General features: G+C 39.3%; 1 protein-coding gene across 1 annotated transcript in view; it reads left to right on the forward strand.

The window, feature by feature from the left end:
- LOC115729093 (glutamate receptor 2.1-like) overlaps nucleotides 1–10465 on the forward strand; it is a 380267-nt gene extending 369802 nt beyond the window's left edge. The window contains exon 5 of the mRNA XM_048277181.1: nucleotides 9816–10465. Coding sequence (XP_048133138.1) covers nucleotides 9816–10418 — 603 coding nt within the window. The 3' untranslated portion in view covers nucleotides 10419–10465. The remainder of the gene's footprint in view (nucleotides 1–9815) is intronic.
- The last annotated feature ends 4742 nt before the right edge of the window (nucleotides 10466–15207 follow it).

Below are 15207 nucleotides of genomic sequence, written 5' to 3' on the forward strand. Positions count from 1 at the left end.
TTAACGCGCTCTCTATCGTAGCACGTAACTCATCAAATGTTGATATGTTTGCAAACTCGAACATGATAGATTGTCCGCCTTCGTAATCATGTCCATATTCTTTTTGCACTATTCTACCTCCCCAGTATACAATCGCAACTAATGCACATGACATTCTGTTAGATAAAGAAATTACAAATTATTTCGCACATACAATTCAGTAAACATCGTCCCCAACACATTAACAAATTAATATTATAACAATTAATATATCAAATGAAATGAAATAAATGTATCATATAGCCCTAAGGGCTTTGATAATGTGTGATCAAAGGGCATGGGCAAATAAAAAAAATTTCGGAGCCAATTTGTCAAAAAGAGAAAAATCATCATTTTCAAAAGCACGGAAAGTAAAATTACCGACATAAGGATTTGCCCAGTTGATTGTGGCCATTTACTATTTTTCGGGATTTCTCGAGATTTTACCCTTTTTTTTTTGGAGAGATTTTCCCGGAAGGGAAAATTTGTTATTTTTTTAAAAATTGGGGGCCAAATGTCAATAATAGTCCATGGCCAGTTGATTTTGCCATTTACTATTTTTCGGGGTTTCTCGAAATTTTACCCATTTTTTTGGGAGAGAATTTCCTAGAAGGGAGAAATTGTTATTTTTTTAAAATTGGAGGCAAAATATCAATAATAGTCCATGGCCAGTTGATTGTGGCCATTTACTATTTTTCGTGACTTTTCAAAATTTTACCCATTTTTTTAGAGATTTTCCCATAAGGGAAAAATTGAGGCCAAAATGTCAATAATAGTCCATGGCCAGTTGATTTTGCCATTTACTATTTTTCGGAATTTCTCAAAATTTTACCCATTTTTTTTGGGAGAGATTTTCCCGGAAGGGAGAAATTATTATTATTTTTAAATCGGGGGCAAAATATCAATAATAGTCTATGGCCAGTTGATTGTAGCCATTTACTATTTTTAGTGATTTCTCGAAATTTTACCTATTTTTTTATAGAGATTTTCCCAGAAGGGAAAATTTGTTATTTTCTTTAAAATCGAGGGCCAAATATCAATAATAGTCCATGGCCAGTTGATTGTGGCCATTTACTATTTTTCGGAATTTCTCAAAATTTTACCCATTTTTTTGGGAGAGATTTTCCCAGGAATGGCAAAATTGGGGTTTTTTTCTAATTTAATTTTTTAAAAAAAATATTTACTTAATTATTTTAAAAAAAAATATTTACAAATTTGGATCTCGCTCGGCACTTCCACCGCAGAGCGAGGCCCAAATTTGAAAATTATTTTTTTAAAAAAATAATTTAGTAAATATTTTTTTTAAAAAAATTAATTTCAAAAAAAACCCGCAAAATTGTTGTTTTTTTAAATCGGGGGCCAAATATCCATAATATTTCATGGCCAGTTCATTATGACCATTGCAGCATTGAATTTTTCGAATTTTCAATGAATTTTTTCTATTTTTTCTTTTCTATGCTTTTAATCAATTTTTAATTTTTTAATTTTTTTCCCGAATTTTCAAATTATTTTAAAAATTTATTTTTTGGACTGGGTCAAATTCGGCCTGCGATTCTCGGGTCATCTGATAACCTAAAAATGAATATGGACATAATTGCGAAAATGAGTCCAAAAAAAATTTAACGAGATTAGGCCAAATTTTTTTATGTTCCCTGTCTCCAAGTACGCTATCATGTTCTCCTTCATGGCTTTGTATAACGGCTCTAGCTGTTAATTTTTTTTTTAAATAGAGCCGCTAGAGAAAGCCATGAAAGAGAACACGATAGCATACTTGGAGATAGGGTAAATAAAAAAATTCGCCCTAATCTCATTGACTTTTTTTTTAATCGGGTCAAAGCGACCCACACTTCTCGTATTGTCTATTTGATAACCTTTTTTTTAGTTATTTTCCTAAAAATTCATTTTAAACTCTTAAAACAATATTTACATTCACAAAAATTTAAAAAAAATTACTAATTACCTATATGTAACATAGATGATTCAGATATAAATAACAATCACATAAATAAATCTACACTTATGAAACTGCAAAAAATAATGACAATGAAATTTACCTCAAATTATGGAGAGAGCGCACACACCGAATGAGGAGCTCAAACCGTGAAGAAAAAGTATTGAATTAATTTAAATATTAATATAAAAACGTAGTACTAACAACATATAAATAAAAATTCATACTTAACTATAGAGAAAAGTGTATAAGGGAGAGCGTTTGAAGGACAGTAAGAGCGTCTAAGAGAGATACGGTTTGAAAGAGAGAAGAAATGAGAGAATGTTTTTCGACGGACGAAGAACGTTTGAAAGAGAGGGAGAGCGATAAAGCGTTTGGAAAGAGAGAAGAAATGAGAGAACGAGAGGAAGATGGAATTTAAAGAAGTGAAGAGGGGAGCGGGCGGAAAACCCGCCGCATCTGCACGCCTGCAGCGCCGACGCTGCAGTGTGCAAAATGCGGGGGGAGAGGGAGCCCCCACTCTTGCGCGGCAGCTTCACAAATGAAGTCAAGGCGGCGGGCGAGGCCCCCCCTCCCTTTCGCGGCACAAACACACACGGGGAGAGTGCCACATGGAGGGCGGGGAAGAGCGCCACGGAGAGGTGGGGGAGGGAGGGGGGGCCCGCCGCCCCGTTCGGCGATCCAGCTGCCGAGCGAGAGGTAGGGGCCCCCCGGCCTGCTCGCCCGGTGTTGGCTAGCGAGCGGGGTGGGGGGTAGGGCTGCTCGGTAGCCTCGCCATCGAGCGAGTCTCGCTCAGCAATTATATTGCGTAGCAAGACCCAAATTTGTAATTTTTTTTTTAAAAAAATGATTTTGTAAATATTTTAAAAAAATTAAATTAGAAAAAAGCCCAACTAGTTGCCGGGTTAATTTTATATAGACATATATCTCATATAAAGACGTACACTCATGACACATCGATTCAACGCTGTAGCTTGCTATGTACCCGACAAATGGCTGTGGTGAAACGATTGCACTTTGGTCATGGATGGTTCCATTATGTGTTCCTTCCAAGCTAGGTAGATATGGAGCAACGCGATTATCACTAGAACCATTAGAATATTGGGGGAAAATCCAAGTCAAAAGGCTTGACTTCAACGCAATACGCAGCTTCTTGGAAACTCACAAATATCACTCAATATGTAACAGAAAGCCAATTGTACTAATAATAATTATCGTAATAATAACATTTGATATCCGCAGCAACAACAACAACGAGAAGAAGAAGAAGAAGAATAAAATCACTCAATTAGTGCTACGAATTGACGAGCTTATGATGTTTTTTAAGCCATAATCACACATGGGTGTCATTCTTAATGACTCTTGGAGTAATTAGGTGATCATTTTTGGTTCTATACCTACTTTTTCCATCTGCTTTCGAATTTTTCTAGTCTCTTACTCTCTTTTTTTTCCCTAAACTCGTGGGTTTTTCACTCAACTGCAACTTGAGGAGAGTGTTAAGTTAAAACACGAGTACAATCAGTTGCTCAATGTAAAAGTTAAAGCAACTAAAAAATTGACCCCTGGAAATATGTTATGACTTCACGTACCTATTGAATCTACTATAGGACTGGTCTTCTGGGGACGTGATGATTGAATTAATCATGGTGGTTCGTGGGTGGATGACAGCCCCGGGTGAGGTTTTCTTGTTTTAACTGGTCAAAGTAAACGAGGGGGATGTAAGGTTTAGGGAATTATGCCATTAAAGATGTCCCACTTTCATAAGAAGGGGCAGAAAACAACTAACTAGACAATTTGGTTTGGAGCTCTTAGGGTTTACCTGTAGGTGTCTGACATCTCACATTTCTTTTATGTATCCGTGCCAAGAAAAGCTATTGCACGGTTTATAGAAAATATGTTGTAATGTTATCTAATTCATCAACTATTTGAGTTACAACGGTTTAGATGAGATTGATCTCCTTGTTCTGTTTGACCATGCAATGTTTTTGTTTCTAAGGAGAAGTTATGGCATAATTTATAGATCAGGTCGACCAATATCACCTGAACATCCAAACTAGTAAAAATCGACATGACGATATACGCAAGTAGGCCAGTAAAATTTATATTTGGAAGGTTTTGGTGTGGCTTGTACTACCGATTTGGAGAGCCTGTTAGGTTTCGATATTGTATCTTTGCATAATTTTAGTTGATTTGGTACTTATGAGTTAATTTATTGTGTTAATTACCGCGGATTTCTTTTGTATAAACAATTAATCTATTATAGAAGATGACACCCTTTTTGATAATTTAATCAGAATACAACCGAATATATTTTCCAGTTTTCTTGCACAAATTCATTACGAGCATCTCTTGTGCGGCAACTTGGTTTTTTATTTCAAACTGGTGCTGAATCTAGTACAGCTGTGCATGGTCCACACATGACCCACTTTATTACCATCCTAACTAAAGTCAAAGTTGGAATTCTTGACCTTTTCGTGTAAGGGGTTAATTCTTCTGTTCTCGCAACAAAGAAGCAAGACGGGGGAAATGAGGTTGATAAAGGATCGATAAGAAAATCTAAAATTACTAGGTTAGGCATGAGCAAAAATTCTATACGTTTATGACACTAGCCAAAATATTTTTATTATCTATAAAAAATTATTTTTTATTAATTAATTATTTCAAGCAGTATAAGCGGATCAAATTTTAATAGGTTAATATTACGAAGAACTCTAAACTGGTACATCTCTGATAAATTTACCCTAATTATTTTTTTGTCCGCCAAAAGCCCCAAACCAGTATACCTGTAACAAATTCACCTCTAACTATTTTGCCCAAAATTAGTACGCTTGTGACAAATTTACCATCCGTGAGTTTTCATTAAATTTTACGATCAAATTGTTGAGTTGGATATCATGTGACAGTTGATAGATATATTACTTTGGAAATTTTTACCCTCTGTTTGCCACAAATGTATCGGTTTGAAATTTTTTGTGGTCTTAACCCAATTTAACACAAACTAACGGATGACAAATTTATCACAAATGTACTAATTTGGGATTTTTGGTGATAAAAAAATTATGGGGTATTTTGTGGTCAAAAAAATTATTTTGAATAAATTTGTCGGAGATGTATCATTTGGGATTTTTCGTGGTCAAAGAAATAATTTTGAATAAATTTATCACGGGTATATAAATTTATGGTTTTTTTCGTGGTATTAACCTTATTTTAATTTCGAGCCGTTCTAGCACTCGACCAAAATATCATTTTTTGTTCCTAAAAAATAACAATCCAGGGATCAATTATTTTTGGGATTCTTAATTAAAAAATTAGAAAATAAGCTGTTGGTACTACCAGAGATCATATTATCTCTTCACATTAAGCCCACTTCGAAGTATCCCTGAATGGAGGATTTCCCTGCTTTGTCCTCCTTTTCAAAGCTCTTCCCCAATTATAAATACGTCGTCGTCGTCGTCACATCCTCCATCTCTCCCTCTCTCTCTCTCTCTCTCTCTCTCTCTCGCACGCACTTGTCCCTCAACCCTTGCCAATGATTCCTCCAAGATCTTCAGTCGATGATGAAAAGCTCCTCTTTTTCGCTCTCCCCTTTTTGCCATCCTAGGTACCCTCGGTGGTGGCCCTCTCGCGATGGCGCAAAGCAGTAACGATCACAATGCGACGACGATCCCTGGTGAGCATTGGGGTGGTTCTAGATCTAGAGACATGGGTGGGTCGAATGGGATTGAGCTGCATTAACATGTCGCTCTCTGAGTTTTATAGTTCAAACCCTTCCTACAAGACCCGGCTCGTCCTCGACGTCAGAGACTCCAAGAGAGATGAGGTTGCTAGCGCTGCTGCAGGTTCTCTCTCTCATTTACTTACCGGTCATAGTGGATAAAGTACTTTATGCATATGTTTATTTGATCAAATAGAAAGCCAATTATTGTCCGTAATGACTTATTGGTAAATCATATGAATATTTCAGCTTATATAGATTTGAAATTTGGGAAGAACTCCCAAGCTAAATTTTCAAAAACACCACGACATAACATCAATATACAATTTTTGTCAAGAGGGTTTTTGTTATTGTGAAAAAGAAGTCGTTATCATCTTCTAATAGAATCAAAGATAACCTAAAGTTGGTGCTCAAGATTCAACTCGATCTCTGAAATATATCGTATGAGACCGACAACTTGACGCTTAGCTTGAGAGCCGAGAGGATTCGTGGGATTTGGTCAATCCATGCGAGGCAGTGCTTCACGGCACGACTGGTCTTTGAGCGTAACATTTGACCTTGGAACCCTTTAATCTATTTCTTTCTTTCCAATTCTTGGAGCCTACTTTTCAGAAGCTATAGAAAGGAATGATATCGATGTACGCAATATCTCAAGAAATGATATTGATCCACGTAATAAGTTCTCAGTTCGGTGGTCAAAAGTTGACTTCTAAATTGAAAAGTCCTCCTCCTCTATCGTGTCGCACTTCACCAATATGTATACACACTGTACAAAAGTTTCACCTCGATAAGAACTTGTGAACGGGATTTCCGTTTATGTTCTCGAATGGGGAAATATAGTAGGACTACCATTGTTTGTTTGCTTCTTTAAAGAATATATAGCTCTCATACGGTTCACCTGGTTGAACCGGAGAGATCCGAATTCGCACTGATTTCAGCGGGACGGCTAATAGAGACAATTTTCAAATTCTCTTCTTTGGAAAAAATATGTGCATGGTACACATTTTTATATTATTATACGGGTGTTTTTCTTTTTTTCTAGTTGAGCCAAACATCATGATTAACGTGCTATGTCGAGTTGTACAAGTGGTTAATTATTTCCATAAAAGTTGTGTTATTATTGTTGAGCTGAAACAATACTATGCCTTTTCAAATTTCCATTGACTTCTGATCAAATACTATGCCTTTTCCAATAATAATTTCCATTACCTGCCGCATTGTTATTGTTTCACCGTCTTTTCTGGTTCGCCACTGCAGCACTTGATTTGATAAAGAATAAGCAAGTCCAAGCCATAATAGACCCTCAAGGTTCAATGCAAGCAGACTTCATCATTGACCTCGGAAACAAATCTCATGTGCCCATCGTCTCTTTTTCTGCTACTAGTCCTTCCCTCAGTTCGATTCGGAGTCCGTACTTCATTCGTGCCACGCAGAATGACTCGGCCCAAGTGAATGCCATAAGCGTGGTCGTAGAAGCTTTTGGCTGGAAAGAAGCGGTCCTCATATATGTGGACAACGAGTTCGAAGAAGCCGTCATACCTTCTCTTACAGATGCTTTGGAAGAAGTCGACACACAAGTGCCCTACGGGAGCCTTATCGGTCCTTCGGCCACCGACGATCAAATCGGGCAGGAACTCTAAAAGTTAATGACGATGCAAACGAGGGTCTTCATCGTGCACATGTTACCTACCCTCGGTTCTTGGCTATTGGCCAAAGCAAAAGAGATGGGAATGATGAGCGAAGGTTATGTGTGGATCTTGACTAATGGAATCACTGACCTATTGAGTTCGGTGGATTCATCGGTCGTGGCCACTTCAATACAAGGAGTACTAGGAATTAAAACTTATGTCCTGAACACACCAAACCTGGACAACTTCATGGTCCAATGGAAGATGAAATTCCAACAAGACAACCCATCCGTCCTTAATCCTACATTGAACATTTTTGGATATTGGGCTTATGACGCCGCTCGGGCTCTAGCAATGGCTGTCGAGGAAATGGGTGCAGCAAATTTCACCTTCCGGATGATGAATGCCTCGACGGATGCAACGGATCTCGAGACTGTCAGAATCTCTCAAAATGGTCAAAGACTTCTCCAAGAACTAGTCAATACAACATTCACAGGCCTCGTTGGAAATTTTAGCCTAATAGATGGGTAGTTAGAATCGTTAGTGTGACATCCCCGTCCCACATCGCCTAGGAGGAGAGCCTTGGGCTTGTTTATAAGGCTTGGGTGCCCTTAGACTTGCAAGACGGTTTTCGGGCATTGTATGGGCGACGCTCGGAGGAACAAAACCGTGAGGATTGTGTGTCCAAAGCGGACAATATCTTGCAGAGTAGCGCAGCGAAAGCGCGTGGGGCCCAAGGCCATTATAGTTGGTATCGGAGGCGACCTCCGACCGCATGTGGGGCCGCAACGGGCGCTCGTTGGTGCCGGCGAGGGCACAGCTGGGACGCTGTGCCGCTAAGGGGGGGATTATGTGACATCCCCGTCCCACATCGCCTAGGAGGAGAGCCTTGGGCTTGTTTATAAGGCTTGGGTGCCCTTAGACTTGCAAGACGCGTTTTCCGGGTGTTGTATGGGCGACGCTCGGAGGAACAAAACCGTGAGGATTGTGTGTCCAAAGCGGACAATATCTTGCAGAGTGGCGCAGCGGAAGCGCGTGGGGCCCAAGGCCGTTATAGTTAGCATTCCAGATTGTTAACATCAATGGAAACACAGCAAGAGGGATTGGGTTTTGGACGCTAGAAAATGGCCTGCCGAGGGGTGTGAATTCAATCAACACAAGGAAATATTCGACTTCGAAGAGAAATCTTGGACCGATAATATGGCCAGGAGATTCGACCTCTGTGCCTAAGGGATGGGAGATTCCCACAAATGGGAATAGGCTAAAAATCTTAGTTCCCGTGAAGGATGGTTTCAATCAATTCGTGACGGTGACCGGAGATCCTAGCACAAACACATCCCAAGTCACCGGATACCGTATAGACATCTTTCGAGCCGCGGTAGAAAATTTGCCTTATACTGTGCCTTACGACCTTATTCCGTTTGCCTTGCCCAATGGAAGTAGCGCTGGCGATTACAATGACATGATCGATCAAGTATTTTACCAGGTGTGAGCAAATGCTTGATTTCGTAGGATTACATGTCAATACTTACTATGCTATCTCGTCGTTGACAAAGAAAACATTTCTCTTCCTTTTGTTGGAACAGAACTTTGATGCATTGGTGGGCGATACGACAATCATCGCAAACAGATCATTGTACGTGGACTTCACCTTACCATACACCGAATCGGGAGTTGCGATGCTCGTTCCATACAAGGACAACAAGAGCAAGAATGCTTGGGTTTTCTTGAAGCCACTCACTTGGGACGTTTGGCTAACAATAGTCTGCTTCTTTGTCTTATAGCATTGGTCGTGTGGATTCTCGAACATCGGATTAATGAAGATTTTAGGGGTCTAGTAGCACAACAAGTTGGCACGAACTTCTGGTTTTCGTTTTCAACCATGGTCTTCGCACAAAGTAATCACCCTTCCCTTTAGCGGATCAATCGAACGTTAGAATTGACATTTTGTTGTTGGAGGATTTACGTGCTTACCCTTAATTTGGATTGCAGGGGAGAGAGTATTTAGCAACCTAGCGAGATTTGTCGCGATCGTGTGGGTTTTCGTAGTACTTATACTGACGCAAAGTTACACGGCAAGCTTGAGCTCTCTTTTGGTGGTGCAGAATCTTCAACCAACTGTGGCAGATGTGAATCAACTGCTAAAGAGTGGAGCAAAAGTGGGATACCAGGATGGCTCTTTTGTTTATGGAATGCTAAAGCAAATGAAGTTTGACGATTCCAGACTTACATCTTATCAATCTGCTGAAGAATGCGATGCTCTTCTTTCGACTGGAAGTGCAAAGGGTGGGATCGCAGCGGCTTTCGACGAAATCCCCTACATTAAACTCATTCTTTCTCGACATTGCAACAAGTATACCTTGATCCCGACATTTAAAACTGTTGGGTTTGGCTTCGTAAGTCCTCAATCTCTCTATTATGGCCAAAAGGGAAAATTCTCGAATTTGTTAGGATTAGTCATCATGATTTATGAATCTCATGTCCTGCTTCTTTCGGTTTACAGGTTTTCCCCAAAGGGTCTCCGCTAGTACCAGATATTTCGCGAGCAATCCTCAACATAACCGAAGGACCGAAAATGACGGAAATCGAAAGCGCGTGGCTTACATCGAAAACCAACTGCCTGGATTCGACAACCTCGGTTTCTTCCGACAGCTTGGGTCTTGACAGTTTCTGGGCCCTATTCTTGATTGCTGGAGCTGCTGCAGTTCTAGCTCTTCTCATTTTCATGGTCATGTTTGTCAAAAAAAATTGGCCTGAAGTAACAAGTTCTTCAGGTACATCATGGGAGAAAATTGTTGCGTTAGGAAGAAGATTTTACCAAAGAGACCTCAATGCTCACACTTTTAGGAAAGGCGGATTCAGAGAAAGAAGAACGGATGATGGTGGCAATGAGATTGGAGCTGTTGTCACTTTAGAAAACACTAACTTCCCCCCGAGGCCATCGAGTGAATCCATCCAAATCAATGACGTTTTAACCGACGAGCAAGGCACACCATCTGCAGAACAACGATTTCTTAATCGGGTAGACGAAGGGTGCCCAGAGTTAGCAATAAGTGTCGAGCTTACAAATGTGAATCGCGAGATGTACATTCCTCGACAACCTTAGGTACTGAACTTTAATCCTGGACAAGTAGAAAAATTTGTGCTTTTAGATGACAATATCTCCGCCCTCATTCTCTTCTCAAGCAGGGACTGCCATTGGTATTGCTTATCGCCTAAATCACAGACGATATAAGCGAAAGATAGATGCTTCTCAAAGCGTTTTCCAGCCGAATTAGACATCACATGCAAGTATTAGCTCCTCTCATCCTCCAAAATTGTTTATTGTCACTTCGATAACGCCGCGCAAAGTATCCGAGCTTAGTAACACAAGACGACTTCTCGAAATTTAATTTCGATTGAGACAAAACGAAACCGAAACTAGCATAATCTCTCTATAGCTAGATTGAAATATTGTGATTTCCTTATTGTTCAAGTTGGGAATAGGCTTAGTGTTAGTTGTGCCCCACTGGCACGAGCCTATTTGTCACAAATGACACTCACGCTTCAGGCCCGAACTCTAGAGGCATATATGTGAAGAAAAAAAAATAGCAATAAGATGAGAGAACAAATTGAGACAAATTAAATTCTTTAAATTTTCTTTACTTTCCCATAAAAACTCTATGTGAAAAAAAGAAGGTTGAAAGACAACCTTCTGGTTCTTTTGTAGCAAAAGAACATCAAGCAGGTAGTGTCATTGCGTGTTTGTGGTTGTCTTCTTCGATTCTAAAGCTGCTCGCTTATGTTGGAATTTTTTTTTTTGGTCATATAACCTACTAACATACTGATAAAAGTTTGAAACAAGACATTCTTAGATGGAAATGATTTCCTGTTAATGATTGTATAATCTCAATCAATAAATCCATATACCATCACCGTGTATTTTGCATAAAGCACTCATTGATTGAGAGATCGTGTGATCAGAAATAACTGACAATCTTGTCAGATTGTCAGGCTAGTAGCTTCCTTCTTATATGATGCAACTTTATGCTTTTAGTAAGTAAAACATTTCGGGATCAAGGTTGATTCAAGGATACAATTAGTGGAGTCAAAATCCAAGAGCAAAAACGACCAAGGTCGTTTTGTTTTTTTTCCCGACAACCGATTGTTGTGGTGCCGAGGACTAACTTTTTATAATGTAGACAGATTGTAACATAGTAGTTGGGACCAAATCTAGAAGCAAGCCATCGGCATCGGGATCAAAGAAACCTGGTCGACGAGTTTTCTCACAAATTTTACGATATGCAGAGAAACGAACTTCTCGAGCCACAGATTGCTTTCCGAACTAGGATTTGATACAGACCTACCGTTCTCGATATGCCAGGCCAGTTTGGCTGACCTACCAAAGTGGTTATGCGCATTCTTCATAACTGTTTTTCGCACCTAACAACGTAAGATTCTGCTGGATTTGAACAGTTTTGTTGCCTCCGAAAAGACACGAGGTAAGTGTAGAGCCCAGAAGTAAGCAGCTACGACCCATGTAACTGCTCTTCTTTGGAGTCTCCAGATCTATCTTGATCACAAGGTTTGAAAGTGTCGGTGGACAGACAGACCTTTTTTGTTTGCTTTCGAACTACTTTTGCTCTCGGCGAGAAGCTCCAGTCTCCCGGGAGCTTTAATGGTCGCCACGTAATCCTCGTGCATTTAAAACTCGAAGGATTCAGGAACAAAGTGGGAGATTTACTCACATTCTCAGCCAATGGCCTGAAAAGAAATCCTTTTCAGTAAGAAGTTTCCTGGCCCTTCTGGTTGTCTGTTTAACATTTTACGGGTCACCTTAATTACTGCAGCCATTTTCATTTGCTTACAAGAACGAAGAAGTTGTCACCTTAATTTCCGCCGTTTGTAAGGAAAATTCGTCTTATTTTTTTCTTAAAAATAGACTATGGTGCTCACTTCTTTTAAAGTCTCCTCTCTCTCTTAGCTCGCATTTCTAGAGTTAGAGAGAGAAACCCGAAAGAGATAGGCGTTGTGCATAATATAATCCCCCGCACTGAGCAACAGGAATTTTGATTTCGAAGCGCACGCGGAGCACGCCACTGATGCTGCATAGGAAGCGTGAGGCGATGGTGCTCTGGCGCCGTCCCGGCCCGCGATGCTGTTGGAATTCACTAGGAAGTAGGTGGTCCCCATCGATTGCGCCGTGGAGGTCTCGCAGCACCTCCCGGAGGCCACCCTCGGTAATGACTCGAAATTGGCCGTCGAGTGCCTTGTCGACTCGCTCGTCGACGTCAACTACGCCGTAAAATCACACTCTCAACATGCTTCAATTTTTTTTTCCTTAAATTTTTCGTAAAATTTCTCTACACGAACTCCACACAATATGGTGTAACAAGAACAAGATGATGATACCAAAACTGGGAAAAAAACAGGATGATAAAGACGGCCTCAACAGAATCGTGAAGCATTCACGTTATGGGATAGTGGGATCTCGAAATGCCGGAGCCTCCCCAGGCCCTCCACCTTGTACTTCATGCACAAGAACTCCTCCCCGTACGCCTTGTCCACCCATCGGTTCACGTAGTGCGAGAACACGTGTGTCACCCGCTCCCCCACCCACCCCCTCGCCATCACCGCCACTGTGAATATCACCCCCATCCTCCCCATCGCCTCCATGGCAAGTCCGCCGCCGAGGTCCGTGTGGAGCACAACGAGTTCGGGACCGACCTCACGGCTCTGTTCCTTGCTATAGCTTTCCTTTCTCAAGGCCGGCGATACTAGGCCTCACCTGGCCGCCCACCGTTGTGGCCATGGCCGGTGACCGATCGAGGGAGAAGAAGGAATATTAAAAAAATAAATAAATAAGACGAAAAAATGAAAAAAATAAAGAAAGTAATTAAAAATAAATTTTATCCAAAAAATTGAAATTAAAATTTTCGAATTTTTAAAAAATAAATAAATAATGAAAAGAAAGCAAAAAAAATAATTAGCAAGAAAAAATAGTTGAAAGAGAGGAGGAATGAAAAATGTGGAAAATGTTTTCCTCTTCTCAAAATAAGGAAATCATTTTCCTTAGTTTTAGAAGGTTTTTTTCGTTGACCGGAAAATATTTTCCGTTAACTGCTCATTTTCCGCCTCCCAAACACCGGAAATTGGGGAAAATGTTTTCCGAAAAAATATTTTCCCCGAAACAAACAGAGCCTAAGTCAAATAATTACATAGTTACTTTGTGAAATTTCATCCTACATTTCGAATTAATCGAAAATTAATTCATATTGATTCTCTTTTATAACATATTGCATATTGAAATGCAAAAATAAATATCAAGAATCATCACGAGTCATTTTTCTCCATTTATTGTGGGTTTCATTGAATTCTTTTGAGTGAGCGGACAACCGACACGAGCGACACCATCGTTTTCGCAAGGAAAATGCACTGTATTACCCTGTATTGGTGTGCGTTTTTGGTTCTAGGAAATCAAATCTCAGTCTTAATTCATCGAAAACTTAAGAACGAGAGCTTGCTAAGTGTTCACGATGGTTATTTTTGTCTTTTTCCAAAATTTCTAAAACTAGACTAAGTCTAAAGCAAATAAACCTAGGTAAATCACAACCAATGAAATCAAGTGCGCAATCAAGGAATCATGGCATTGATAAATCGCATCATAAAACTCTAAAGAAGCCCTAAGGGTTTAGAAAAATGGGATTCGAGTTTAATTGCAAAGGTGTTTATGATTTTTTTTTTAAAGAACAAAATCTATGAAATCTAGGGAATCTAGGCCCAAATTTATGAAAATGATGTCAAATTAGCATAATCTAAGCTTCTTATATTTTTAGGGGTTTTTTGAATTTTTATGATATTTTATAATTTTTCCAAATTTTTTCAAATTTTTTTATTTTTATTTTATATTTTATTATCTTATATATTTTTCTTTGAAAATAGATCTCGTTCTGTTTTAGGTCAAGGGAAAATTGACAACCGAACTAAAAAGAAAAAGTGAGAGATATGAGACTTCATTCTGTTTTGTGATTCTCAAAAGTAATTCTTTTTTCCGGAATCAACTTTTTTTTGCTTTTGTATTTGCTCCAAAATTGTTTTCGAAAATAGAATCGGAATCGGAATCATTTACGTTACCAAACAATATTCTCATCTTTTTTTGTTCTAAGGAACAGAATTTGAGAACCAAAATGGTTGCCATATAGGCCCTTACAATTGGTTGGAAGTACTCTTACACACACTTGTATGCCAAGCATATTCTCACTTTTGAAAAATGATCATCTCATATGATTTTCCCAAAAAAATATAAACTTGTCTCCTTTGACCCATGAAACAAGTGCTTATGAATTAGTTTAAACTTTCGTGTGTTGGGCATCCCCAATTCAAACAGTCTAGAACATTCCCGCGAATCATGGGCACTATGTTTTTTCTATTCTTGAATTTTTTTATTTTATTTTATTTGCACTCGTGAAGCACATGGACAGTGAAGTGAAAATTTCGTGTTCAGACTCAATTTTCTTATTGAGCTCCATAAAAGATAGCAAAGTAATTATTATGTTTGTCTGTACATGACTTGCGTAACCGGCCCCTTTGGACGAAATTGCGTGTCACGTAATCAGGATATGATCCAATGCCTGAGATCTTATGGAGAATGAGTTAATGCCCACTTATTTGATTAGATTTAATTGACTAGAGCTAATTAATTTCAAAGTCATTACCTAAATCACATAATTTTAATCCTTACCGGTAGCTAATGATAATAATAACAATATACTCCTCCGGAAGAAGCATTGACCTGGTGCTTTCATATGCATCAATCGAGTCAACACATCGAGAGAATTCACACTCCCAACATCATCCACCGCATATGAAAGGGACCATGTCCAACCTCATAAACATACTGAAAATTCTATTGTTAG

Source organism: Rhodamnia argentea, chromosome 4 (genome assembly GCF_020921035.1).
Source record: "Rhodamnia argentea isolate NSW1041297 chromosome 4, ASM2092103v1, whole genome shotgun sequence".
NCBI classification, from domain to species: Eukaryota; Viridiplantae; Streptophyta; class Magnoliopsida; order Myrtales; family Myrtaceae; genus Rhodamnia; species Rhodamnia argentea.